The 26366-nt window shown below is 57.4% G+C and overlaps 2 protein-coding genes across 4 annotated transcripts; one reads left to right on the top strand and one right to left on the bottom strand.

Moving 5' to 3' along the window:
* The first annotated feature begins 3678 nt into the window (after positions 1 to 3678).
* WDR61 (WD repeat domain 61) lies at positions 3679 to 14837 on the top strand. 3 transcript variants are annotated; one of them, XM_028502328.2, is made up of 11 exons: positions 3679 to 3784; positions 6491 to 6541; positions 7091 to 7118; positions 8810 to 8915; positions 9287 to 9459; positions 10954 to 11102; positions 11305 to 11398; positions 11760 to 11853; positions 13305 to 13397; positions 13834 to 13912; positions 14590 to 14837. In XM_028502328.2, the coding sequence occupies exons 2-11, from the start codon at positions 6530 to 6532 to the stop codon at positions 14677 to 14679; spliced, it is 918 nt and encodes a 305-aa protein (XP_028358129.1). In that variant the 5' UTR covers positions 3679 to 3784; positions 6491 to 6529; the 3' UTR covers positions 14680 to 14837. The 3 variants fall into 3 exon arrangements, with proteins under 3 accessions (XP_028358129.1, XP_035869166.1, XP_035869165.1); XM_036013273.1 differs by lacking the exon at positions 3679 to 3784 and adding an exon at positions 4082 to 4202; XM_036013272.1 differs by lacking the exon at positions 3679 to 3784 and adding an exon at positions 5990 to 6088 and having other exon boundaries at positions 6493 to 6541.
* Positions 14838 to 15663: 826 nt separating this feature from the next.
* Positions 15664 to 25177, bottom strand: DNAJA4 (DnaJ heat shock protein family (Hsp40) member A4). The gene is made up of 7 exons (XM_028502359.2): positions 24944 to 25177; positions 21824 to 22004; positions 19982 to 20086; positions 18798 to 19025; positions 18475 to 18705; positions 17480 to 17580; positions 15664 to 17385 (listed from the first exon to the last, which is right to left on the bottom strand). Exons 1-7 carry the CDS (start codon positions 25073 to 25075, stop codon positions 17170 to 17172), a joined length of 1194 nt encoding a protein of 397 aa, XP_028358160.1. The 5' UTR covers positions 25076 to 25177; the 3' UTR covers positions 15664 to 17169.
* Between the last annotated feature and the right edge of the window lie 1189 nt (positions 25178 to 26366).

Below are 26366 nucleotides of genomic sequence, written 5' to 3' on the forward strand. Positions count from 1 at the left end.
CTGGATCTACTTCGAAGGGGGCGGGGGGGGTGTCTGTGGGAGCTCCTCACATTGCTCTTGTCCAGACCCAGTGGCTGATTCCTGAGGAAATCCCGGCTTCCTCAGGCCTCGGTTTCCCCGGTGGCCCTCAGAACTCCGTCTGCCTGGACACAATGCCAGCGGAACCCCAGCTCCGTAAGACCAGGCGCCAGCCCTCGTGGGGCTAGCACTGGCCCGGGGCCAGCAGAGTACCCGCCTGACTCGCACAGCTTCCCCGGGCTCCTCTGCCCCGCTTCCTCGTCTGGCTGTCTCTGGGTAAGCCCGTTTGATCTGGGTCTGTCCAGTTTCCAGCCCACACCCAGCCTGTGTCCATCCCGGCCCGGATGTCCCCCAGGCAGCAGGGGCCTGGCCACGGCCCTCATTCATCTTCCCCAGCGGCCCAGAGACAAAGGGTCTAATGTGTGTGCAGCTGGGCCTGCCCCGCATCATCCCTCACAACCAGCACCGATAATGGGCCTCCAATGAGTCCCCCGTGGCCACCTGCTGGCCAGGGGTGGCCGGGCACTGCCGCCTGCAAGCGCGGGGACCCGATGACAAAGCAGGCCTCTCGGGCGAGGGGGCAGAGCGGGAGGCATGACCGCGGCCCCACGGCGAATCCCATCGCTCATTTCTGACGGGGACGCATTATGCCTCTCAAGCACCACTTGCCCCTGGACACTGAGCTGCCACGTTAATTGACAGGGGATCTGCCGAGGCAGCTACTGCAGAGCGGGACTTTGTCCTCAGAGGCCTGGCCCTGGGAGCCCTCATCTTCTGTGAGGACAGAACTATCCCCTGCGAGGCCGGAGCTCAGTACCCTCTGGGCTGAGAGCTTGCCACTGTTGAGGGCGTGTGTCTTGAGTGTCTGTGTGTGTGTGTGTGTGAGTGATCTGGGAAACTGGGCCCCAGGGACAGCTCGATGGGCTCCAAGTGACAGCAGGTTCATGAGTTGGCTGGCACCCAGGACTCCTGACCCCCCTCCCACCCTTTCGAGTAGGGCTCTCACATGCAGCTGGGCTTCCCCAGACTTTGGACGGCCAGGGCCCCCACCTGCAGTTTGTCCTCTCACAGCCTGGCCTTCCCTGGAACCCAGCCTGGCCTCCTTCCTTGCCAAAGACCCAGAAAGTGACAGAGGGGGACATGGTGGGGTTTGGGGGAGTGCCAGCAGCCCTGGAGTCATGGGTGGCTACTCCCCAAAATCCTAAGGATCTGTACTAGAGGGGCAGGAGGCTGTGGACAGGAGTGGGCATCGGGGGCCTCAACGCACGCTGGCTCTGCCCCAGAGGGCACTTTGTCGAATGGCCTATGGGGTGGACACTTCAAGGTACAGACACCCCATGTACTCTGGGGTCCAGTGTGACACCCAAAGAAGGTATGCACCTTCTTTGTTTTTTGTTTTTTAATTTTATTTATTCTTGTTTAGAGAGAGATGAAGGGAAAGAGAAAGAGAGAGAGAAACATCAATGTGTGGTTGCCTCTCCTGCATTCCCAAATGGGGACCTGGCCCCGAAACCCAGGCATGTGCCCTGACTGGGAATCAAACCAGCGACCCTTTGGTTCACAGGTCCACGCTCAATCCGCTGAGCCACACCAGCCAACACCTCCTTATTGCAGCAGTTTCTTCATATGGGTCAGCTACAGCACGTCAGTCACTTGAAACCGCCCACAGGAGCCGTGTGACCACCACAGCCATTGGCACATGCTGCGAACCAGGGTTAGCTCCTCTCCCAGGAGCCTGCTGTTAAACCTTGGCTAGCACATCCCGGGAGCCCTGCTCCTCCTCACTGTACTCCTCCATCCAAGTGGGCACCCCCCCCACCTTCCTCACACCCTCACCCACCAGCCTGTCTTGTCTCCTTCTCTGCAGAGTGTGGTGCCGGCTCACCACTTCCACACCCAATTCTGCCACCCTCCCAGGCTGCAGCCTCCCCCTGGCAGGCCCACACGCTGGGCTCTCTGGCTCACCTGCCTAACTTGGCTACTTCTTGGGTCAGCAGGTAAATGACCAAGAGGCCAACAAAGTCATGGTGGGCCTGGCTGCAGCAGAATTCCGGGTGCTGCTGGGCGTGACCAGCCCCTGCCTTTCTGATGCGCAGGGCCCAGTCCTTTAGCTGCCCTTTCACTCCTCTGGGCTTGTCTCCCAGCATAGGGTGGCTCCTGCCCATTTTCTGGATGAGGAAATTGAGGCCTGGGAGGCCTTCAGTGGGGGTCCCATGATGACTCAGCAGCATCTGGTCCCAGCCTCAGGTCTGAAGGTGCTGAGGAGGGCCGCAGGTACCTGCTACTCCCCATCTCCTTCAGCAAGCCCCCGCCAAGTGGCCAGGAGCAGGCAGAGACTGCCACTGTGTGGCCACCAGTAGTAAAGCCCTCGGCTGGTGGCTGCATTGCTTAGACTGTCCAAGTGGAGAGCCGGTTCAGGCGCTTCTCTGGCTCAGCACCCCTGGAGCCGCTGGAAGAAGACTTAAAGGGCACCCTGAGTATTTGGATTTGAACCCGACTCCTGCCTCTGGCCCCACTCTCCTTCCTGTGACCTGTTCCCCACCTTCCCCTTTCCTAACCCTGTGGGATGGGGAATGACAAAACTAATAGCCGTCCATCTCCTAGTGGGGCCCCAGTTCCCATCCTCATGCTACCTGCTGGCTGAGTGACCTTGGAGAAGTCACTCCGCCCTCTAGCGTCAGCTTTCTTCTCTGTGTGAAACACGGTGAACCCCTATGCTGAGGCTATTATCACGGGCACCCTGTGTCTGTACCTTCGCTGTCGTAGCTCTCCAGATGTTTAAAACCAACACAAAACTGTGGAGATGCCCGGGTCTCCTGAGTGGGGTTGTGTACTACAGTCGGTGAAAAGCCCATCTGCTGGGGCATGGGAAAAAAATATTAGACCCTCTGATTATATTCATTATCTCACCCTTTTAAAACTCTTGTATTTGCTTTATTATATACAAAGTGTATTAGCAGAGTAGCACATACACATGACTTATAAATAATATATGGCATGTATGTATAATTTAACATGTATGTGTGGTCACTGGGGGCGGTCCCCTGACATTTTTCCATATATGTAGATATGAAAGAGGTGTTTTTTTTAAAAAAAACATGACATATCTTTACTACTCATGATATTCTAACATCTATTTTTTTAAAAATCTAGTCTATTTCTTTTGGGTGAGCTACACAGTTGAACTCTTGGTGGACAAAAACTGGCTTAACACCCAAAACAATTTGCTCCAACTGGAAATTAACAGTAGCAGATTTGGAAGCAAGCGAACAGAGGGTGAAAACCTCAAGTTTTCTGACAACGAGTACAATTAAAAGGCATAAAGGTAAACGGTGTGCTTTGGTATCTGCCACTCTTAAGAGCTTGTGACTTGCATTTTTTAGAACAAGGTTCTATTTCTCTGAAAATTTTTAAACACTAGAAGCCGGGAAGTCTTCAGGTTTAGTCCAATAGCAGAAAAGAAACGGAGAAACCCGAACCCGCACCTGCGACCGCGAGAACCTGAACCTGCACCTTGGGAGCAGTTCCCGCGGCTCTGCCTCTCGGGGGAAAGGGGCGGGGCGGGGCGGGGCGTGGTCTCCCCGCCTGTCTCCACCCACTCGCCCCTCCGAGTTGGCAGGGCGTCGGCAGGGGGCGCTGCGGCGCGCGCCGGCGCCCAGGAAGCGGGCGAGATGCCCCACCCCCCTCGTGAGTTCATCACCGTGCGTCGCGGTCGCGCCGAGTGCGTCAGACGTGCGCCTGGGCTGTGCGACTGGGCTTTGAGTCGGTGAGTGTGGCTTCCGGGCTGGTAGGGGTACCCGTCGTCCGGGCCACTGATGGCCCAGGCGGGAGAGCGGATGAGCCAGGGTGAGCCCGAGGCTGCTCCCGGCAGCGGGCCCGAGGTGGCTTCTGTGACTATTGACCCTGCTGCCTCTCGGGGTGCATCCTGGGAATGTTCGGTGCAGCCTGAAGGTGGGGGCTGGTGTGTCTGCGGGACAGGTCCCTGTTCCCGGAGATGGAAGGATCGCCCCAACCGAACTCCTGAGAAGGGCCACGCTGTGTCCCTAGGTAGCGAGCCCCCCATCACCGGACAAGTCCAAGCTCAGCCCGGTTCTCCGTGCTTCAAGTCCCGTGTGGTGTCGTGGGTCATTCATGCCAGAGCGCTCCCACCCAGGCACCCAGGGGTGCTGTTTGGAGACGCAGAGGAGCGAGCGTGAATTCCGCTTAAGGAATTTGACAAAATTGCCTAAAGAGAGAAAAGGGCAAAAGCGGGCTTTGGGGTCCCCTGGGCTCTGAAGTTCTTGTTACCAGAGACTGGTGTAGGAGGTGATGGAGCTTGGTGGCCTCTAACATAGCTTGTATCACCTACCGTCAGACCGACTTTGGGGCAGCATCCTTCACCGCTGTCAGCCTCACTTCCCGTGTCAGGAAGGAGATGATAATAAGAAAACCTACTGACTGGGTTTTCTTACTGAAAATGAGGGTTCAGTGAGCTAATCCAAGTGTATGGGCCCGATTCAATACATTTTCAAATGTGACCCCTTGACGGAATCACGCCATTGTGTGAGGAAACTGCTTCTTGGAGGCTGGCTTCCTGCAAGCCCCTACCCTTTCCTGTTTCCCTCTGTTGCTGCGTATGAGAGCAGGATTGGAAGGGGAGAGGGCTGGTGCCTGAGCAGAGGTTGAATGTCAGTCACTTTGGCAAAGCTGTCTGTCCTACCCTGGGCAGCACCGGCTCTTGGATCACAGACCAATTGAGCACCACCAGCTTGGATGTGATCTTGACAGGCAAGGGTTATTCAGACATCGTTTGGGTTTTTTGTTTTTTCTTTTCTGTATTCTTGGAGAAACTTCACAGTAGCCTTTTGGAATTGGTAGAGTTAAAACAAATAACCTGAACCTGGATGCCTTAGCTGTGTGATCTCTTTTGCTCATGAATAGAATGGAGGGGGCCATGAACATGGGTGAGAGGGAAAATTACATCCTTATGTTCTCTAACCTCTGATTGAAATTTACCACTTTCTGCAATGATCAATGTAGGCACCAAATCACAATATTAACAGTGCCACTTTGTTGCGAGTAGAAATCACAAGTATTTTCTTTTTTTTTTTAAAGATTTTATTTATTTTTAGAGAGGGAAGGGGGGTGGAGAGAGAGAGACATCAATGTGCGGTTGCTGGGGGTTATGGCCTGCAACCCCAGCATGTACCCTGGCTGGGAATCGAACCTGGGACACTTTGGTTCCCAGCCCGCGCTCAATCCACTGAGCTACGCCAGCCAGGGCTGAAATCACAAGTATTTTCATATTTGAGGATACTGTGTAAGTGCATCACAACTTTGAAATTATGGTAGTTACTGGGCTTGCTGCTGGGTATTGTTACATAAAGTATTACTAAAAAGTGACATGTTACACTCTGCATGGTTTTTTCTTTAATGTTTATTTTTAGAGAGAGGGGAAAGGAGGGAGAAAGAGAGGGAGAGAAACGTAAGTGTGTGGTTGCCTCTCGCGCATCCCCCACTGGGGACCTGGACTGCAGCCCAGGCATGTGCCGACTGGGAACCAGACCCAAGACCCTTTGGATAACAGGCCCACGCTGAATCCACTGAGCCACACCAGCCAGGGCTCACAAGTTTGTTTTTGATAAAATCTTATTTCAGCATACAGTCGACCCTTATTATTTTCAGCGTCTGTATTTAAGTGCATCTTGTATTTATACAGCGTCTGTATATTCAGGGTCAGTGTCAAACTTGCCTATGAGCAAAAATTTATTGGTAGCCCCCAAATCAGTTCTTAGAGTGCTTTTGCGGTCTTCTGAGGACGTGTGTGAGGTGGTGAGAAGTTCGGGTCACCTGTTGTACACACAACACAGGTGAACAAGGAGGCGCTCACACTCTGCCTTCTCATTCAGCTCACACTGTAAACAAGTGCCCTTTCCAGTCTTTGTAGCACCACGACCTGTGCATTTTTGTGCTTTTGGTTGGTGTTCACTGTTTACACTAGCCTCCAAGCACAGCGCCAAAGTGCTGTCGTGGTGCTCCTAAGTGCAGGAAGGCCATGCTGTGCCCTGCAGAGGAAATGCGTGTGTGTGAGGTGAGCTTCATTTGGGCATGCAGAGTGCTGCTGGCCAGGAGCTCAATATGAAGGAATTAACAGTGCATAGTAAGTAAGATGTCTTTACCCAGAAACACACACACAACAAAGCTACGTATTGATTAGTTAACAAAAATGTTGTTGCCAGAAGCTTGCAGGGCCCAACCCGATATTCCCCCTAGGAGCAGCAGAAGAGTAAAAGGCCCTTTGGTTTTATTTCTCTGATGAGCAGGAAGGAACAGAGACTGGACCCTCTGTGGTCAGACTTGGGGAGAAGAAAGCATGGGTCAGGGCAAGTCCCTGGCAAAGGGTTGCCTGATTTTCTTAGTCAAGGGGAACCTCCTGTAGCCCCCTCTGTCCTGGTGACACCCCCCAACTGAAACCCTGGTGTTGTCTCCACAGAGCTGTCTGGCCTTCAGCCCTTCATCCTCGGCTAAGGAAATGACCAACCAGGTAAGGCCGAGGTGAGGAGAAGACACCAGTGGGTCTGTAGGCAGGTGTGCGGCTGCGGTGGGGAAACGAGGCTGCAGACCCGCTCTGCCTCTGAAGGGCGGGGGCGGTGGCACCCTCGGGGTGCACACACTTGAAGGGGGATTATGTTATCTGAGTCTCACCAGGTTACAGAGGAATTGAGGAACTTAAGTGAATTTGTACCCAAAAACAAAGATCGGGAAAGGAGAGACACATCTTTGCAATAAGATTAGGGACAAAGTTCACAGGTTATTCTATAAGCTGTACAGTTTTATACGACTGCAACAATTAAGCTGCAAAGTGGACTCTGAGCTCCCTGGTAGCCAGAGCACATTTATTAGTCTGTTTCCTTAGACCTAATTGTTTTCTGGTGTGGCTTCAAATCCTGCATGAGCAGGAGCCCAGGCGCTGGCAGGAGGTGAGGGCGACACCACGCGGGGACTGTGTCTGCTGGGGCGAGCGTTTTAGGCAGGGGGTGTGAGACCTCTGAGACCTGACCCTGGGTTTAATGTGGCTCCTGTTCCTTTTCAGTACAGCATCCTCTTCAAACAAGAGCAAGGTAAGCAGCCTGCCTGTTCGAGCAAATTCACCCGTGAAAACGGTGTTGTCTCTGGTGTCTCTTAAGATTCTTGTCACCCTGACCCGACACACAAGTGTACTCGCTTTGTGGCAAAATTGGCAGAGGCAGGTGAAGACAAATACACTTAAAAACAAACAAACAACAACTACAAAAATCAAAGGCATTCAGATGACGGGCTGGAGAGCTCCCAGCTGAGGATGTAGTTGTGAGCTTCCCAGCTGCCAGGTGAAGAAAGGAAATGTGTTGAGTGTCGGCTCATCAGGAGGGTGAACTGGAGCCTGGCCCTGAACTCAGAGCTTGCTTCAGGGGTCTTCACTCAGCCCACAGGGGACCTTTGACCTTAATGACAGCGGAGGATGTGACAGTGAGGTGGGGAGCACCGGGAACTGCAGCGGTGGCAGTGGGCATGGGAGCAGGGGCAGGTGCCGGTCCCAGCCGGGAGTGTGGCTGGCCCGTGACAGAGGGCGTCGCACCTGGGAAGGGGGCAGCGGACTCTCTGCAGGCGTCTCAGCTCTTAGCACGGTGCCGGCGAGTAGGAGAGGCCCGGGGGAACAGGTGGGATGGCTGGTGAGCACTCTTCCGCTCTAAGCGGCTGACGTGCAGGTGGTCCGAAGTTCAGGCTAAAGCATTCTCCCACCCCAGGCGGGATGGGCGACCAGGGGCTAACCGGGCCTCCAGGCTGCAGCCGCGGGTGCAGCCGGTGCCATCCAGGTCGCGCCGGGTGGGTGGGGATCGCCAGAGCCGTGACGCCGCGACTCACAGCTGTTGCGTGCAGTGCCCTCGCGTGCACGTCTCGCAGGGGTGTCCCCGCAGAAGTGCAGCCGGGCAGGAAGAAAGCCTCCACGCGCACCGACACCCTTGCACGCCTGCCAGGGGTGCAGGCCCCGCGTGTGGCCCACAGGGGCAGCCTCCACACCCACAGCTCCGGGGGGGCTTTAGTTATGGGGAAGATTGGCTTTGATTCCCAGCTCCGCCCTTCTTCGCTTTTGAGCTCGGGCGAGCTACCAGGCCTCTCCAGGCCTCCGATTCCTCGTCTCTAAGAGGAGGGTGACGTTCACAGTGCCTCCTTCCTAGGGCTGTGGTGGCGGTTAGCTGAGGAACTCCTCACAGAAGGACTGATGCCGGAACTGGCCCATCGAGCATAACAATACAGCTCGTGGGGGGGCCGCAGCAGGTGCTCGCTGGCAGGCCTGTGCTGCCCACAGGAGTCGCCTGCTGCTTCCCAGAGACCTGGTGGGTCGCTCTTAGCAGGTGTAGGTCTCTCTTCTGCACAGTGGGCAGGGAGGGCGCCCCCCTGGCCGGCCCCGCTTGTTTCGGTCTGGTGGTAGTAGCCATTCCAGATGGACACATGCTGGACAGCGTGTCCGAGTGGACTGGTCGTAGGACCGCTGCAGGACCGCCACCCACCTGGCAGACGTGCTGTGGGCGGGCGGCTCCCTCAGAACCTCCGGTTCTCACGTGTGGCTCCACAGTTGTGATCAAAGCTGTTCATGAAGCAGGAAGCAGACAGGCGGATTTGCCTGAGAATTGTTGGAACTGTGTTTAGCTCCATTTATTTAGCACATTCAGTTTAGAAGTTGCATTAAAACTCTTTAAATGACCTTTATGTGTGTAGTAAATTTTACTCCAACCACGTGGCTAAATGACTTTTTAAATGTTTTCCATTCTAGCCCATGACGATGCCATCTGGTCAGTGGCCTGGGGGACAAACAAGAAAGAAAACTCGGAGACAGTGGTCACGGGGTCCCTGGACGACCTGGTGAAGGTCTGGAAATGGTGAGCGCCCTCGCCCCCGACGGGCAGCCTTGGAAGTCGGGGCTTCGGGGTTTGCTTCCGGGCTCCCGGGTGAAGTCAGGAAAGTGCTCGCTGTTGTCTGGGCCAGAAAGCAGTGGCGGCAGCAGCGTGGGGCTGTGGAGGGGCGGCTGGTCTCTCGCCGGCCTTCCTGTCGTTCACTGCTGAGCCCCGTAGTGTTTTAGAAGAAGGCCACGGCTACAGCGTGGCCACCTGTGGTGTCCTGGGGCTCCTCACACGCCTCCGATTCCCCACTTTTCAGACCCTGGGAGGCACGGTCGGGTGCCGGGCACGGTCGGGTGCCGGGCACGGTCGGTTGTGTGCGAAGGAGTCCGTTTCTTTGTCCCCCATCGAAGGTGTGATGAGAGGCTGGACCTGCAGTGGAGTCTGGAGGGACACCAGCTGGGCGTGGTGTCTGTGGACATCAGCCACACCCTGCCCATCGCTGCATCCAGCTCCCTCGACGCTCACATCCGCCTCTGGGACTTGGAAAACGGCAAGCAGATCAAGTCTATAGATGCAGGACCTGGTAAGAGTTCACGGCCGGGCGTCCGGGGCCCCTCAGAGGCAGCGCTCCGTGTCCGTTCGAGCAAACGCTGTCGTCCTTTGGGAGTAAAGCTAGATGTTAAAGGGAGCTATCCCGTGGATAGGTCTTCCTTGTTCATCGAGCGTTGGTTTGCTTTTTAAAGCAGACACTTCATAAGGTCTGTGATAGAGCTAAACAATTTTCCATTACTTTGAAGGTGTGCATTAAAATTCATGAGAAGCTTTTATTTTAAAACCCCCCTGGAATATGGAGCTGGCTCGTCTGTGCTGGGAGCCGCTGTCCACCAAGAGCCCAGGCCTCCCCTTCACGGCCCTGTGGGCTGAGCAGTGCACCAAGTCCCCGGTCCTTGAGCCCCGGGGTTGAGGCAAGGGACTCGGGACACAGCCTTTCTCTCCTTTCCCTCTGACCCCGCCAGGACCGGTTCTGGCAGGTGCGGGAGGGCAGGGCTGAGGGCCCGTGGGAGAGGGCCTGAGCGGCAAGTGGACAGCTGGGTCATTCCTGTGTCTGGGCCCTGGCCCCACCGGCTCCCAGAGCCCTGCATGCCTGCGTCTGAAGGGGTTTCCATGCTCCTGGGAAGAGAAAGGCTAATGTAGCATCTGCAGCCCATGGGGAGGCCCAGCGCCCACGGGCGGGAGTCTGCCACCTGTCCGTCCCAGCGAAGGACAGAGCCCTTGAAACCAGCGCAGTTGCCATGGAACACTAGCCAGTGTGCCTTCCAGACAGTGCCTCTTCCCTGTCCTGCTCCCTGTGAATCTGCACAAAATTCCTGGTCACAGTGTGGCTTTGTGCGAGAGTATTTCTCATACACCTTCCTTTATTTGCAGTCTTAGGGAGGTAAAGTGTCACCCCTCTGATTTCACCCTGAACTGACGTACGCAGCTCAGCGAGTGTCAGTGGCGCCGGGTGCCTGTGCGGCCGGCACCCCGTCCCGCTCCCCTGTGCCCGCCTGTGGTCCGCCCGTCGCACCTTCAGCCCCAGGCAGCCGCTCCTCTGCTGTCTGCGTCTGGAGTGTTGCCTTTCTGGGAAGTCTCACGTAGGTGGGGTCGGGTTGTCTGGCTCAGCCCATTCCTCCTCGGGTGAGACCTGTCCGGGGTCCCCTGTGCTCTGGCACGGGGCAGCGGCTGCTCCTTTTTGGTGCCTAGACTGTCCCCCGGGGCGGAGGCCCCACTCTTTGCCCCTCGGTTCCCCCTCAGGGGACACCAGCCACTTCCCAGTTGGTGACTTGGAGTGGAGCTCCCGTGCACACCCGCGCGGAAGCCTCGGCACGGACCTGGTTGTCTTGTTCTCGGGCGGGTTCCCGGCCAGGCCATTGTCTGGTGCTAAGGAGAGGGGTCGCTTCCCCTTAGGAAGCTGTCGAGCATTTTCCAGAGTCTCTGTACCATTTTACGTGCCCACCAGTGTTTCAAAGGTTTCTAAAAGTAAGGTCACATCTTTTCTCACGGCATTTTGTTTGTTTGTTTCTTTTCTCCTGTTCAGTGGACGCCTGGACGTTGGCCTTTTCTCCCGATTCCCAGTACCTGGCCACCGGGACTCACGTGGGGAAAGTGAACATTTTCGGTGTGGAGAGTGGAAAGAAGGAATACTCTCTGGACACGAGAGGGAAATTCATTCTCAGCATCGCATACGTAAGGAGACCCTGCTCTCTCGGCTCCCTGCTCCTCGGCTGCGTTCGCCCTCCCAGCCGGCTGGGTTCCTTCCTCGGGGTGCGGCCGCCTCGCCGCGGGGTGGCCTGCCGGCCGGGGAGAGCTGCAGCCAGCGACGTGCGCGTGCTGGGTGGGGCCGGCGCGACGTGCGGCCTCACTGGTTCTCCACGTGTTGTGTGCGCAGAGTCCCGATGGGAAGTATCTGGCCAGCGGAGCCATAGACGGGATCATCAATATTTTCGACATCGCGACCGGGAAACTGCTGCACACGCTGGAAGGTGTGGCCCGTCGCTTCCTTTTGTGCCGTCGGGGGTGTCGGGCCCCAGGGAAGCGTCGTTGCTTCGCTGAGGGGCAGATGGGCAGTCGGTCTGCAAGATGGCCACCCCAGAACCCTGGGTGCCTCCGAGTTTCAGTTCCGTCCCTGCCGTTGTCACCCAAAGGGTCGGCTGTGGAGCAGCAGCTCAGGGGAAGGGGGCTGGGTCACATGGATGATTCCAGAACACGAGGCAAGGTCCAGTTTGGACGCTCCTCTCGTCCCTCCTCTCGGTGTTCTTAGAAGGGACAGAGCTGGTCGGAAGCTCACGGGAGAGGACAGGAAACAGCGGTCACCAGGTTAACGAGGGCCTTTGTGAACTGCAGGCCATGCCATGCCCATCCGCTCCTTGACCTTCTCCCCGGACTCCCAGCTGCTCGTCACTGCCTCAGACGACGGCTACATCAAGATCTATGATGTGTGAGTCACCCGCTGGGACACAGGCCTCTCCCCTGTGGACGCCGATGCCCGCTTGTCTCTCCTTGTTACTGTTGGAGACTTGTGCTCAGGTCTTGGGGGAGCCTCTCCTCCTCACCAGGCCTCCCCACCTGTGAGTCTGTGAGTGCAGTGTGCCCTGCAGGGAGGTGTGCGTGGGTTACCGGCCGGGGTCAGAGACTCGCTGCTGGGTTTCAGGCATCCTGCCTCTGCGGGGCTCACTGGTTGTAGATTCCGTGGGGCAGGTGAGTAGCGTGAAGATGGGGAGACAGAGCCCTGGGCTGTAGCTGCCCAGATGGCCAAGAGTTCCCAAGGGGTTGGCCGCTCCCACTGGCACTCCCCTGCCCTGGCCGCAGCAGGTCCGGGTCCAGGAGCCTTTTGTGGTTGGGGTTTGACCCGGGTATGGACAGGAGTCAGCACCCCCTTTGGTGGACGGCTCTCCTTCGGAGCCTGGTATTTCCCGGCAGCCTCGGTCCCACGCCCGTTCCCCCAGGTCTCCCTCAGAGGTGGCAGAGCGGGTCCTGACGCTCTGACGCGGTGCTGTGGTCAGCACGCCTCTGGCCTCCGGCTCCCGAACCTGGTGTTCAGATGCACGGGGCGTGTGGGCCACAGCCACGGCCGTGGGAGTCAGGCCAGCGCTCCTCCGCGCTGGTTCTGCAGCCCTGGAGCCAGAGCTGCAGCTGCTGGAGAGCTGCACGAGGACATGGGCGGGGAGGGGCGGGTGGCTCTCGGTTCTGTAGGGCTTCATCGCCGAGTTCCGTCCGTGCTCCCTCCAGCCCGTGGGGTTAGGGTTAGGGTTAGGGAGTAGCGTCCCCACACTGTATGGGGGAGGGGGAGCAGGCTGAGGTGGGGGTGCTGGAGGAAGACCCGGAACTTCCCACGGGGGCTGCATCCTTGCACCGACCCACGGGGGTGTGTTCACAGGAGTGAAGCTGCTGACCTCAGTCAGGCCTCAGCGTCGTTCTCCTGTTGTGGGTCATTTCATTTCACTCTTTTAGAAAGTGAAAGCAGTGGTAGCAACTGCACTTGCACTGTCCCTGGCCAGGTTAAAAGTGGTCTGTGTAGGTGAGCTGTGGAGGCGCTGGCCCTGCCTGGAACCTGCTGCTGTCCTCAGCCTCCCGTCCTCAGAGCCGCCTGCTGCGCCCCTGGAGTGAGGCTCCCCCTTTGTTTGAGCTTCCAAGCTCTCTGCTTGTCCTGGATCTTACTCTTGGCTCTTGGTGGCAGTAACCCATTTGGGGTTAATGCCGCTGTGAAACTGTCTTTCTGTGGTGTGTGATGCTCCTTCCCTGAAAAGGGGATTTTAGATCTCCTCATGCTGTTATTATTAAGGCCAGTAGATTTGGTGCGATTAGACAGGCAGAGGTAATAATGGACCTTCAGTGACTCGCTGCAGAGCTAACGGCGTCTCCGTTTTCTCTGACACCTGCACCTTTCAGACAACACGCCAACTTAGCCGGCACGCTGAGTGGCCACGCGTCCTGGGTGCTGAACGTGGCGTTTTGTCCTGACGACACCCACTTCGTTTCCAGGTACTTACGATTCTTAGCCCTCCCTCGAAAGTGTGCACTGCCTTAAAATTTGAAGCAGGTTGACCCGTTTTTTATCCAGGTAGCCCTGGTCGTCTGCAGCGTGTTATTTTTCGGTTGTGGAGTTAGTTGCCCTTAGCTGGAACAGACGTGGATTCTTTTGAACGGTTCAACTCCCAGTTTTTCCTTACAAACCGAGGATTCTGCCTTCAGGGGTTAAAGGGTGTGAGACTCCTGATGAGAACACCACCGCCGGTGGGGGCCAGGCGGGTCCCAGCCTCAGGAGGTGGCTGCTCTGGGAGCGCACAGCCGCCCCGCGCAGCCTGCGTCCTGGCCAGCTCCCGGTGGACACAGGCAGAGTGCGGCGGAGCCAGAGTGCGGGGTGTTGAGTCGAGAGAGAGCTTTTCTACTCTGAGAGAGTGTTTCCTTTTTCAAATAGTTCATCGGACAAAAGCGTGAAGGTCTGGGATGTGGGGACGAGAACGTGTGTTCACACCTTCTTCGACCACCAGGATCAGGTAGGACATCGGTGGCATCGAAGTGCTTCGTGTGTGGCTCGCCAGCATTGGCCGGCCACCGCGCCCAACGCTGTCCTGTCCTCGCCCCGCTGCCGGGGCCCGAGGGCCAGTGGGCCCAGCGCCGAGCTGCTGCTGCTCGGACGTCCTGCAGCCTGTGTCCTGTGCACACTCTCTGGGCAGCGCTGGGCACGCACAGGCCAGGGCGCACGGAGTTGTCGCACCACCTCCAAAGGCCCTGTTTGGGAAACGCTGTCTGGGGCCCTCACCTGGGTGCAGCCCGGCCGGGGTGGCGGGAGAGGGACCCTCCTGTTCAGAAGTCTCTGCTGCTTGAACAGTCGTCACTTGTCATTTTGTCCAAGGAAATGCTTTAATTTCTTAAAAAACAATTTTTTTAAGGTTTTATTTGTTTTTATGGTGGGGAAGGGAAGGAGAAAGAGAGGGAGAGAAGTGTCCATATGCGATTGGTTCCCTCTCGCTCGTACCCTTCTGGGGACCTGGCCCGTAACCCAGGCATGTGCCCTGACTGGGAATCGAACCGGCAACCTTTTGGTTCCCAGGTTGGCACTCAGTCCGCTGAGCCACACCAGCCAGGGTGGAAATGAGAATAGAGTAAGGATATTCATTCATAAAGAATAAAGAAAGGCGTTAGCAGAACTTTTTTTTTACTTTATTTACAGGTCTGGGGAGTGAAATACAATGGAAATGGCTCAAAAATTGTGTCTGTCGGAGACGATCAGGAAATCCACGTCTACGACTGCCCGGTTTAGACGTCAGGGTTCTCCGCGCTGACGCTGCAGAGAGGACGTACAGGTCGAACGTAACGTTCCTTGTCTCTGTAGCTCGTTTCGAAGAAATACAGCATTTATTATGGCAGAAACATAAATTTTGTAGATACAATCTAAACCTTTTCATGTTTTATTGGAAATGCTGCTCATAACATGTCCTTAGTGCAAACACCAGATTCTCAAACATGCTCCTTCTCTGCGCCGTTGTCCTGGCGCACAGCGAGCGGCGTCGGCCTCCCACGGAGATCCAGGCACAGCTTAGAAACACAGGCTCACCCTGGGGTCCCAGGACGTTGAGTCGTGCAGAAGCTGTGACGAGGAGGAGGAGGAGGAGGCGCTGCAGGGAACATCGGACCGGCTGGGGACGTCTCTCGGTCCTTCCTGTCTGGACATCCCTCTGTTAGATGTACTAACAATGGCCCCGCCACACTGTCTGCTTTACCCTAATCGCAGACAAGTCTCTAGCTCGCCAGCGGGCACTGCTGCCTTAACAATGCACAGGCTCCCGCCTGCACCTGCTATGGACTCCTGCGCCGCCCCTTGGCCTCAGCACCTGGGCCTGAGACTGGCTGCGGGTGAACGGGAGGTGTGCACAGCTGACACCGGAGCTTGCCCTCCTCCTTGATCGTAACAACACGTGCCTGTAAGTCAGGCCCTGTGCCCCCGCTTCTTCTCTCTCCTGCCCCTTGCCCTGCTCACCCCGCTGTGACCACACAGGCCCAGCCACATCCTCAGCCTGGCACGGTCCTCCCTCAGACTCTGCTCAGGGAGCTGCTCGGCCACAAGGCTGCCCCACACCCTGCTGCCCTTTCCCACGACTCTCGTTCGTCAGAGCCGCTGTCCCTGCCAGATGCTGGCTGCATCTGTCCCCCAAGGGAAGCTCCATGGGTGGAGACTTCACTCCATTCTGTCAGCAAGCTGGCACTTGACGCTTTTTGAGGTCCAGAAAAGAAAACGCCAGAGCCCTTTGTCTCTCATACCAGCTCAACTTTAATTTTAAAGTGACAAATGTACAGGTGGGATACATTTTAAGCAACACCCTCCAGATTCCACTCACATGAGAAGGAAGGAGCCGAATGCAGCTTGGCCCGCCGCCCACTAAACCGCTCTCCGGCGATTGTTTATGAGGAAGTCCCAGCACAGGGACGGGACGCCCGGCCGGTGCGGTCCGTCCGTCTGTACACAGATTTCCACGCGGGCTCCGTCGGAAGCACGGGTTTCTGTCTGTCCTGACCGGTGATCACAGTGGCACCGTGGGCTCTCCCACACCCACGTCGAGCAAACCGTCGCTCCTGGGGGGGCCCCTGGCTGCGCCACACTTGTAGGTGCTGTGTGACCTAGCGGTGCAGGTGACGAGTGGCCTCTGCTTTAGCCCAGCAGCTTAGAAGGTAGTTTTTCTCCGTGACTGTTGTGGGAAGGAGGGGAGTAACGGCTCAGAGTCGAGGTAACCCCCCAATTAAACTGGGGCCGCCTGCCGGGAGCGAAAGAACCCGTCCTGAGCAGGGCGCCCGTCTGTGGCTGTGTGGCGGGAGGCGCCGAGTCTGGGCGGGCGGGTGGGGTGGAACACTGGCGTCGGGTGCCCCCACAGACCCCAGCTGTGCAGGAAGTGCCAGGGGCAGACCACCCGCATCCTTCGTGGCTGCACCGAGGCTGCTGGGGACACAGAAGGTTTCATTCTCTTCACGAGGAAGCACTTTGGTGGGAGCATCAAGCATGCCAATGTTAGTCGACAGAAAATCATCAAAACCACCAAGAACGAGGTGCAGTTGGTGCAGGAGGCACAGGCGAACAGTTACACCCGTGTGTCACAACACTGGTTTGTCCTCAGCAGCAGGAGGAGGCCTGGAGGGTTCAGGAAGCCTCCAGGAGAGGTGACCAGACACACTGATACTCCACTCCGTTCACTCGGGCACAGAGCGCCGGGAGCCCCGGCGGCCGCGGCCCAGTCCGCGTGGACGGGCGCTGCAGCCAGGGCCAGTCCACAGACGCACTTCTGCTCGCGAGGAGGAGGGTCGGCGGGAAGCCAGACTCGAACATTCCGTTCGCAGCGCGGAGGTCAGCCCTGGGTGCCTCCTCTGCGTGGGAGGGAAGGAGAGAGACCCAGACCAGACCAGGCATGGGCCGGGGCCCCGGGGCGGGGGCCGCAGACCAAGGGCTGCGGCCCGGACTCTGCTGCTGTGGGGGAGCAGAGGCAGGCGGAGCCTCGCCGAGCTCGCCGCGTCAGTGCGGCCCCTGGCCTGCCGAGGACCCCGGACGTGGAAATAAACTGATTCCGTGTGCAGACTGGAGGTGGTTTACACTTAAAACATTTAAATATAAATTAAGTTACAACAGGTTACAACCAAAAGAAAACCCAAAGAGACACTCAGCCATTGAAGATGCTGAACACATACACGGGACACCCCGACCAGGCTGTTAAAGCGATGCCGTTTTCATTGTGCCAGCTTTACACCCGCCGCGCGCTCGGGCGGCTCAGGCTGTCTGGCACTGCACCCCGGCCCGGGGCCCGTCGTCGTCCTCCTCGTAGGCCTCCCGGTGCTGGCGCCAGCTCTGGTCGTTGGGGTCGAACTCCTGCAGCTCCACTTGGTCCATGTCCTCCGTGACCCTCACCTTCTGCCGGGGGGGCAGCAGAGCTTCCAGCTGAGAGAGCCTGTCCGGAGGAAGCCAGTGCTTTTCGGGAAAGATCACCTGCAGAGGGCGAGACAGGCGAGAGCAGGAGTTGGGTGCTCCCTCCCCGGGGAAGCCGTCTGCTTGTGCCGTGAAGCCAAACACGTGAACTCACCAGGAACTGGATGATCAGGCTGCCTTTCTCCAGGGGCGCTTTGTAGATGGGCATCCCCTCGTTGCGCACGCACTTCAGGTCCCCGTGCTTCACCACCTCCCCTGCCGCGGAGAAGGGTCCGTGAGGAGACGGGGCTGGAGGGAGCCCCGAAGGGTCAGACCCCCGCCCTCCAGCCTTCCGTCTCAGACGGCCACAGAAGGTGCTCACACCCAGGGAGGGGGTCGGGGGTGCGTGGGCGGCTTGGCCTCCACCACACCTGTGCAGGTGTTCTGTGACACGGATGTTCTGTGACACGGACGAGGGACCCTAACTGCTGTTCTGAGGCAGCTTCAAGCACGGGTGCTAGCCCGGTCCCCCCAGCCCCTCCCAGGCAGGGGCGAGGGTGCCCTTGTGAGCTTACGCCCTCCCGGGAGCCGGGAGCCTCATGTCTGCCCGAGCTAGCGGGCCGAGCAAACTCAAGAACCTTTCTGATTCCTCAGGGAGCTCCCTGCAGCCCCAGCAGGTGAGTGCAGATAGTCCTGTGGATGCCTGCACGGGTAAGCCTAGAGGTCTTTCTTCAGGAAAATTCTGTTTTTAAACTGTCTCTCGCATGTCGTCAACAACAGAGGCTGGAGGAACGTGTGGATGGATCACAAAGAACCGCCTGACAGAAGAACGCCTCTCATCGGCTAGGTCTTCCTCTTACGCAAAAATTACGTTTAAAATTCTAGTTACATTGGCAGTTTCCAGGTAGAATCTTAGACCCCCCCAAGATTCCTGTTTGAGGCTCTTCCCTGCTCCCGCTGCCACTGTGAAATTTTTTTCTAGATTATTTTAAAATTCATAATTCCCCAAGCCACGAACGGGGACTTGAAACCTAGAGAAAACCTAGTCGCTAACACGTGTAGCGACAGGAGGCGGCCTTAAGGGTGAGACCGGCTCCGTGGGCAACAGCAGTTGCGAGCCGCCGCGCCCAGCGACCACGACGACGACGGAAGCACCGGAGCCGGCGATACCTGACTTGGACGTGATGACGAGGACGCGCTCGTCCAGGGTTTGTATCGTCTTCTTGAAGCCGCAGAGCGCTTCGGACAGCTGGATCTTCATTTTCATAATCAGGTCATGGCCTCGCCTCTGAAAGACGCTGTGGTCCTTCTGGTCCAGCACGATGATGACGTCCCCGGGCTCCAGCTCGGGCTCCTGGTCGCCCTCCCCGTGGAACACTATCTTCTGCCCGTCCTTCATGCCTGCGAACATTGTCCCCTCCCGATGAGCCACGTGTCCCGCTCGGAACCCACACGCCGTGCAGGGCCCCCGGGGCGCTCCCGTGCAGCCTCACCTTTGTCCACGTGCACCTCGATGATCTTCTTCTCCCGGACCACCTTGGCGCCCTCGCAGCCCTCGCAGCGGTCCTTGGGGTTGATGCGCTCGCCCTGGCCCTTGCACTCGATGCACACGGTCTGGATCTGCTGCACCATGCCCGGCCCGATCTGCTGGATGTGGACCTGCATCCCGCGGCCCTTGCACAGCGGGCACTTCTCCACGGAGCCCTTCTTCCCGCCGACACCTGCGGGCGGGGCGGGGGGACAGACGGGAGCTGAGCTCTTCCCGGAGGGGCACGGCTGCTGCTGCGGGACAGCCGTGGGGGAGGAACCGCTGTCTGGACTACTTATGAACGTGGGCCGCGAGGTGGAAGTGGCAGGGTGGTTCTCGCTGAGATGATGGCCAGGTGTTCACGTGGGGTTTCCACCATCTGTGTTTTTGGTGGCACCAACCCCAATTCAGGGCTGAAGCTCCATCAGCTGTGGCTGCTTCCACCCGGGGGGAGGACCACCCATGCCACAGGTGACTGAGCAGGGTGGGCTGTGGAGGACAGCCACCGGCTCAGCCTGCTCTCGGTGGGACGGCGTGGCCCTGACTGTTCTTTAGAAACCAATCAGATTTTAAAAATTACATAGATCACATGTGCATTTAAGTCAAGGGTCAGTCAGTTACAGCCAGCTGCTTGTTTTTGTAACTAAAGCTTTACTGGAACATAGGCGTGTCCATCTGTATTGTCTGTGGCTGTGTTTGCACTAAGAGTTGAATAGCTGTGACAGGGACCACGTGACCCATGAAGCCTAAAACGTGTGCTATCTGGCCCTTTACCAAGAGTTTGCTCACTTCTAGGTTGGGTGAACTGCCTTATTTTCAAATTTTTTAAAATAATTGTCATATATTAGTGGGTTTGGAAGCAGCAGGGGGAGGGGTGGGGAGAAAATACCGACAACTGTAATTGAACAATAAAATAATTTAAGTTAAAAAGTAAATAATTATCATATATTAAATAAATATGCGGTTGACATAAAAATATACAAACGAAACAAATTTGTTCCTCGGGTCGGGTCACCTGCTGGCAATCTGTGTTTGACCCTCCCTTTGAAAAGATCATTCAATTTTTTTTTCTGAATTATAAAACACTTAGAATTGTTTCCAGATCTAAGGGATCAGAACTTTGAGAGTCATTGAAAAATTGATTTTTACCTTCACATTTCTCACAAATTATATTTTTCTGCAGGGCCAATTTCTTTGTGACTCCATTATATAAATCTTCAAGAGTTACAGACAACTGATGTACAACATTCTTGCCTTACCGAGGGGAGGAGAAGAAAAAGCAATTAGTAACATGAGTAAACGCACCACGGTACCAAATGCCACCCACAGGACACTCGTGTGAAGTCTCTCCAGAGACTCGGAGCTGTGCCTGTGCCACCGTTCCCCCCCTCCCAAGCTCATTCCTCTGGCTCTCTGCCAGTGATGAGAACTAACCCCCTTCTAGCCAGGAGCTAATGAATCATTCATAGATGTCAACACAAAGACTTTCCATCTTTATTTCCAAAACAAATCTGAGGACAGCGAGCGGAGAGAACCTAAAGCAATGTTACAATGAAATTGATTGCCCAGGTTCTCCCCGCGAAAGGAGCCCTGTGCGCACGGGGGAGTGTGTGCCAACCACTCTCCGGACCTTTCGCTGAAACCTCCTTGAGCCTAGCGCACTTGACTCTTGGAGCCCTTCTGTAATGTGTGGCCAAGTGGGAACTCTTTCATCCACGCGGGCAGGACAGTGGGCCTTTTGTCCTCAGGGCGGGAGTCTGTCTGCGCTGGCACTGTGCCCGCCTGTCAGGACCCGGAGCATCAGGGCCCTCGCCGCTGCCCGCGGCCCCTGAGACAAGCCGTCCTTGTTTACCGGCCGTCAGCTTGGAGAGACGACTGAAGGAAGGGCAAGAAGCTGCCCATCTCAGACAGTGAGAGAGCTGGGTGAGAGAGGCCCAAGGCTTTAATCACATCTGCATCGTCCAGTCTACGAGGGGGCAACACACCCAGGCAGCAGGGCAGGGGCTTTTCCCCAAAACACACGGCGATTTTCAGCATACGGTTCACAGAATCGACAGTCAAGCTTTCCAAAGCTCGAAGTCAGCTGTAACATAAGAGCCAGTGCAGCCTTGTTTAGGGGCCTCTTGTTGGCCGCCCGCCACCCTCCGTAAACCTCAAGGCAGAACATTTTTGTTCTGCTTTTGTCCAGGGTTGTAATATTGGTTATCCGCCTGGTTTCAAGGTCCAAAACACTTTATCGACAGTCTGCTGAGCAGGACAATGGGGGCTGTGAGAGATCACCAGGAACAGTCACAGGTGACAGACAGCCTGCAGTTTGGCAGGAGGTAAAAGGTAGAAAAAGTGGGAAGAGCAAACCCTGGAACTCAAAAACTGCAGCCTAGTTTGGCTCAGGACTAAATCCCTCATTCATTTCATGGGCATTAGACTGCTAATCTTAATGCATTCTGCAGAGGGAGGCAGCTAGGTTCTTTTACCGAGATGTTTACACATAAAAGGGTAGATTTTGTTGCCTAGAGCGTCTCCTGAGCAGGCTGAGAAAAGGAGGCCACCCCGCACACAGCAGAGCACCCGCCCAAGACAGGGTCCGAGCCCAGGGCAGAGGCGGGGGAGGCAGGGCATGCAGGCGGGCAGAGAGGTGCTCTTGGCAGTGACATCACTGATAACCCCAGGAGGTGCCCCCATGTCCCTGAGGACACTCAGGAGCTCGACCCCAATGACAGAGAAAAGAGGGCAAGATGAACCTGACCTTCCTCCTTTCTACGCGCCCCTCCCTCTGCTCCTTTACACGTGGTATTTAGAGGGTGGCAGCTTACTGCTAAATGTGCTAAGAGGTCCCAGGAAGCCTGGATACTAGACGCGGGATGAAGTAGTTAAGACTAACGGTTCCCAAATCACGACAAGTGTACCCTCTTAAGTCAGGGTCTGTCCTGATCCCAACAATGAACAACTTGGAAACTATACAACCTGCTTACAGTCTTCACAAGCATTTACCTCTTCTCTCTCTAGCCATCCGCCCTCCGCCGCCGAAGAACATGTCGAAGATGTCCATGGGGGACGAGAAGTTGGGGCTGCCCAGGCCCCCCTCCTTGATCGCCTGCTCGCCGCCCTGGTCATAGATCTCCCTTTTCTTTGGGTCTGAAAGCACTTCATATGCCTGGGATATGAGCTTAAACTTTAAAAGAGGAAAAAAAAAGAGCAATTAAAAAGACATAAGGTGCCCTGGCACCTTAAGAGATAAGGTTAGAGCATCGTCCTGGTACACCAAGGTTACGGATTCGATCTCAGGTCAGGGCGCAGACAAGAATCAGCCAGCGAATGCATCACTAAGTGGAACGACAAGTCGATGTTTCTCTCTCTGTCTCTCTTTCTCTCCCCCTTCCTCTCTCTCGCCCTTCCTCTTTCTCTCTCTAAAATCAATCAATAAATAAAACTTTAAACAAGGTAAGCCTTGGGTTGTGTTATTAAGCAAACCCACCACATGAATGCAATGTCAGAGGTATTCTGCACCCAGCCCCCCAGGGTAACTGGTCTGTCCGTTATCTGGAACTCGATTTTTCCATTTACTCCCTTGTAAGGTGGGAGACACGAGGTGACTGTTACTAAGGGACCAGTGGCAGGCAGGGCCCCTGCAGAGAACAAGGGACAGCAGCGGTGGGAAGGCAAGTGTCTCCTACTCAGGTGGCACCAGACAGGACAGTCATGGGGAACTAGGAGGCAGTAAGCCCAGGCCAGGACTTCACCTACAACCGGAGCCAGCCCGGGACTCATGAGGATTGCTTTACAGGGTTGCTAGCTTGAAATTCAACTACAGATGTCTTGTGAGCGCCTATCGCCGCAGGCTGCGAGCACTGTGTGCAAACCTACACTCCCCCCCAAAGTGCTGCCCCTCCCGCAGTTTCCCCATGTGCCAGTTATTGGCAAGGCCAGAACCTCATTTACTCTCTCCCTCCTGTCTCACCTGTCAACAAATCCTTTTGGTGCTACCTTCAGATACATGTATCTTCGGTGCCCTGAGACAGACAAAATACCCCATGTGTTGCATTCCCACCAAAAATGTGATCACTGGAATCCAATTGTAAAGAAAAAAAATCAGAAAACTGACATGGAAGGACATTTTGCAAAACTAAAATACAGGAAAATTAAATACAATTTGTGATCCTGGAATGCACCTCGCACTGGGGGGCAGGGGGGATGGCTCCTTTATGATTTTTTTAACTTTCATGAAAATCTTATTCAAATTGGGCCAAAAGAACAAAGGCATCTGGAGAGCCCGTTGAGGTAATAGCCAAGAATATATCCCTGTCCTTGCACCAGAGGGAGGAGCTCACTGAGTATCCCACGGAAACCAGCCACCCAGGAAAGAAGCACAGGCTCCAGCACAGAGCGCCTGACAACAAACACTGTGCCCAGTGCTAAGCAACACGGACAACAGGGCACAAAACAAAGACCGACACACCAACAGCCATCTCAGTTATCCTGGAGCCGGTGGGGACGGGACTGCCTTAATCTATTTTTGAAGAGTCATTAATAATACAGTGAGAGACTCGGCAGGAAAGAAGGTTCCACCTATGGCAGCTGAAGTGGAGGAGCGCTCCACACAGACTTGCGAGAAGAGAAAAGGTCGACACAGTGAGCTGGGGCACAGGAGGGCCAGACAGGAGGTTATCTGGTGAATGAACGAACGAGTTCTCTTTAGGGACCATCGCAACTGAGATATCGTCCCCTTAGATTTCCAACCCCGCTTCCGCCTGCACTGCCACAATTTCCCTCCACGGGGCTCTCTCCTCCCACACGGAGTTCTTTCCATTGTGTTCTCTTGCCACTGTCTCCATTCATTCAGCCAGCCGACAGGCACGCGTGGGCGCGGGGGCCCTGCCGGCTTGGCGCTGGGGAGCGCGGGTGTCTCCTGAGGACTCGCACTCAAAGCAGGCTGAGGGCCGGCTCAGCAGCTCAGCCCAGGGTCCAGGGGCCACCTCCTGGAAGAAGTCCTGCCTGGGAATTGGTGTCGGGGCTTTCCCCCTTCTCTGGAAGATGGGCCCGTCACCTGCTGCGGGGGACCTGCCAGGCTTCGCCAGCAAGGGCCTCGCTTACCGAGGGCCTTAGCCACACTAGTTCAGTGCTGCTAACAAATATTGGGTTCACAAACCAAACAGTGCGCTCGGACAGCTGTGCACAGGGCAGCACCCACAGAAACGCATTTTAAGAAGCTGCTTTCGCACCGTTAGAGGAGCCTGGTGGCACCTTCCTTCCCAGGGATTCTCAGACACGGGGCCCAGGGGCCGAGGGGACCGCGTCCAGGGGTCACTGACACCCCGAAGTGGGCCTGAACCCAGCTGGCCTCAGACGCATGGTACCGCAGGGAAGCTTTTTAACCAACTTGTGACAGCCCCAGTCGGCACCTGTGGCTAAATATAAATATTTTATCACTGTCTCCACCCGGCCACCCGTCCTGAAGCAGCTGTCTCCAGCTTGGCAGCCAGGTTGTTTGATACGAGCGTCGGTTGCCCCGACTAACTGCTGGGGGGATAATCGGTGACTTCAAAAGGGCCGGGTGTCCCTGCGCTCAGCTCCTAGAAAAGCCCCTCCTCCGCTCCACCCCATCCCACCCCGCTGGGGACAGCCGCATTTTATAAGAAAATGACACGGCGTGAAAGGAGTGGGAAGGGCGACCCGCTTTCAGCGGGGACAGAGCCCGGTCGTCTGGGGACAAAACGCGGGCTGGGACCCGGGCGAGAAGGGCGAGCGGAGGTTTCCAGGACGCAGGTTCCAGGGGGGACTGGTCCTGAGGACGAGCTGTGTGAGTCATTTGTCACCGAGAGCCTGGAACATTCGCGTCGGATGAGGCCCCGGTTTAAAAAGGGCGACGGGACCGCGCCGCGGAGTCCGAGCAGGTTTCCCGGCCGGAGCGAGGGGCGCAGACCCCACTTCCGGCTCAGGGGTCGCCGGGCCGGGGGCGAAGTCCGTCCCCGCGGGTCGCGCCGCGTCGGCCCCGCCCCCCGCCCGCGGGCCCCGCGGGCCCCTCGGGCCCCTCACGCCCCCCGGCCCGCCCCCCACGTCCCGTCCGCGGCGTCCCCCACGCCGCCGCCCCGCCGGCCCCGCGCGCGGCCGCACCTTCTCGCCCTCGTCCGGGTTCTTGTCCGGGTGGTACTTGAGCGCCAGCTTCCGGTAGGCCTTCTTGATCTCCTCGGGCGCCGCGCTCGGCTTCACCCCCAGGATGTCGTAGTACTCCGTCTCCTTCACCATCTTGTCCCCGCGGCGCCGGCGGGCGACGCCGCTCAGGAGGCCGCTCCGCGCCCCGCCGCCCGCCCGGCCCGGTCACCTCACGGCCCGTCCCCGTCCCGTAAGCCCCGGGCGCGTCACGGCCACGTCACGGCCGCGTCTCGCCGCAGCCCCGTCACGGCCTCGCCTCCGTCCCGTCCGTCGCGCTCCCGCTCGCTCTCGGGCGCCGGCGCCTCCGCGGCGGCTTTTATTGGGCGCGGGCGGTAGTTTCCGCGGGGACGATGACGCCACAAACGCCCAGAACTTTCCGGGGGTTTCGACGGCCGCCTCCTCGGACCTCCCGCGCGGGCGCGGGCCGCGCGGGGTCGGCGGGGCCGGGGACTCGGCCGGGGGCCTCTGTGCGGTCACGGGCGCCGGGCTGCGTGCGGGGACCGCGCCTCGCGGGGCCTCCTCGGGACGCGGAGCCGGCTGCAGCGCCGCGATAACGCCGGCCGCCGCTACGCCCAGCTCTGGGCGCCGGGCACCCCCGGGAGCGGGCCCGGCGTGGGGAAGGGGGCCGCGCCGGTGCCCCCGGGCAGGCAGCCGCGTGCGTCCCGAGGTCCCGGCCCGGATCAGACCGTTACCTGCATCCAGCAGTCACCCGTGCCACCTCCCAACCCTGTGCACCCCCTGGGGAACCCCTGTCCTGACTTCCAAAGTACATTCACTGCGCCTGTTGGTGTACATTACGTTAATGGCATCACATGCTAGGCCCCCCCCGCCCCGCGTTGGCCTTTTTTTCCTCGATGTCCGGCTGCTGTTGGGGGGCAGTTGAGTTGTTTGCACGCCGCCTGTGGTGCGCATTCTACGGTGTCCTCTGCGCGTGGATGTGACAGTTTTCTGTTGGATACAGTCCCCGGGAGTGCAGTTGGCTGGGTGGGTTGAGAGTGACTCGCCCCTCTTGCCTCCCCCCCCCCCCCCGCCCACACCCCCCACCATACAGAATCCTACTTGGTGCTTTGAGAAACCCCCTGGGGGACCCTTTGTGCCCCAGGCTGCACTTTGGAGAAAGGACAGTGGGCAGAAGTGGGCACAGGCGGGCTGCAGCCATGTGGCCACCCGCTGGGAAGCGCTGTCTTCAGAGCCATTGGGATAAGCAGAAGGCCTGTAACTGCCAGGTGGAGACTGGTTCTGCTCAGGCTGCTGGGCACAGATAATCAGCTCACCTTGCCCCAGCCTCTGACCCAGGGTGGGGTGGAGGGACCTCCGATGACACTGTCGCTCCACCCAGGGCAGGGGCTGCATCTGTCTTTCCCAGTCTTCCCGAGGCCCCGCG

This window comes from Phyllostomus discolor, chromosome 12 (genome assembly GCF_004126475.2).
Source record: "Phyllostomus discolor isolate MPI-MPIP mPhyDis1 chromosome 12, mPhyDis1.pri.v3, whole genome shotgun sequence".
Taxonomy (NCBI): domain Eukaryota; kingdom Metazoa; phylum Chordata; class Mammalia; order Chiroptera; family Phyllostomidae; genus Phyllostomus; species Phyllostomus discolor.

Excerpts from the sequence above, each read along its gene's own strand:
- DNAJA4 (XM_028502359.2), bottom strand. The coding sequence starts at position 25,075 with ATGGTGAAGGAGACGGAGTACTACGACATCCTGGGGGTGAAGCCGAGC. Across the intron at positions 22,005-24,943 it reads ACCCGGACGAGGGCGAGAAG|TTTAAGCTCATATCCCAGGC; the intron begins GTGCGGCCGCGC and ends CCTCTTTTAAAG. Across the intron at positions 17,386-17,479 it reads GCCTGATCATCCAGTTCCTG|GTGATCTTTCCCGAAAAGCA; the intron begins GTGAGTTCACGT and ends CGCCCTCTGCAG.
- WDR61 (XM_028502328.2), top strand. Across the intron at positions 8,916-9,286 it reads CTGGTGAAGGTCTGGAAATG|GTGTGATGAGAGGCTGGACC; the intron begins GTGAGCGCCCTC and ends CCCCCATCGAAG. Across the intron at positions 13,398-13,833 it reads GACACCCACTTCGTTTCCAG|TTCATCGGACAAAAGCGTGA; the intron begins GTACTTACGATT and ends TTTTTCAAATAG.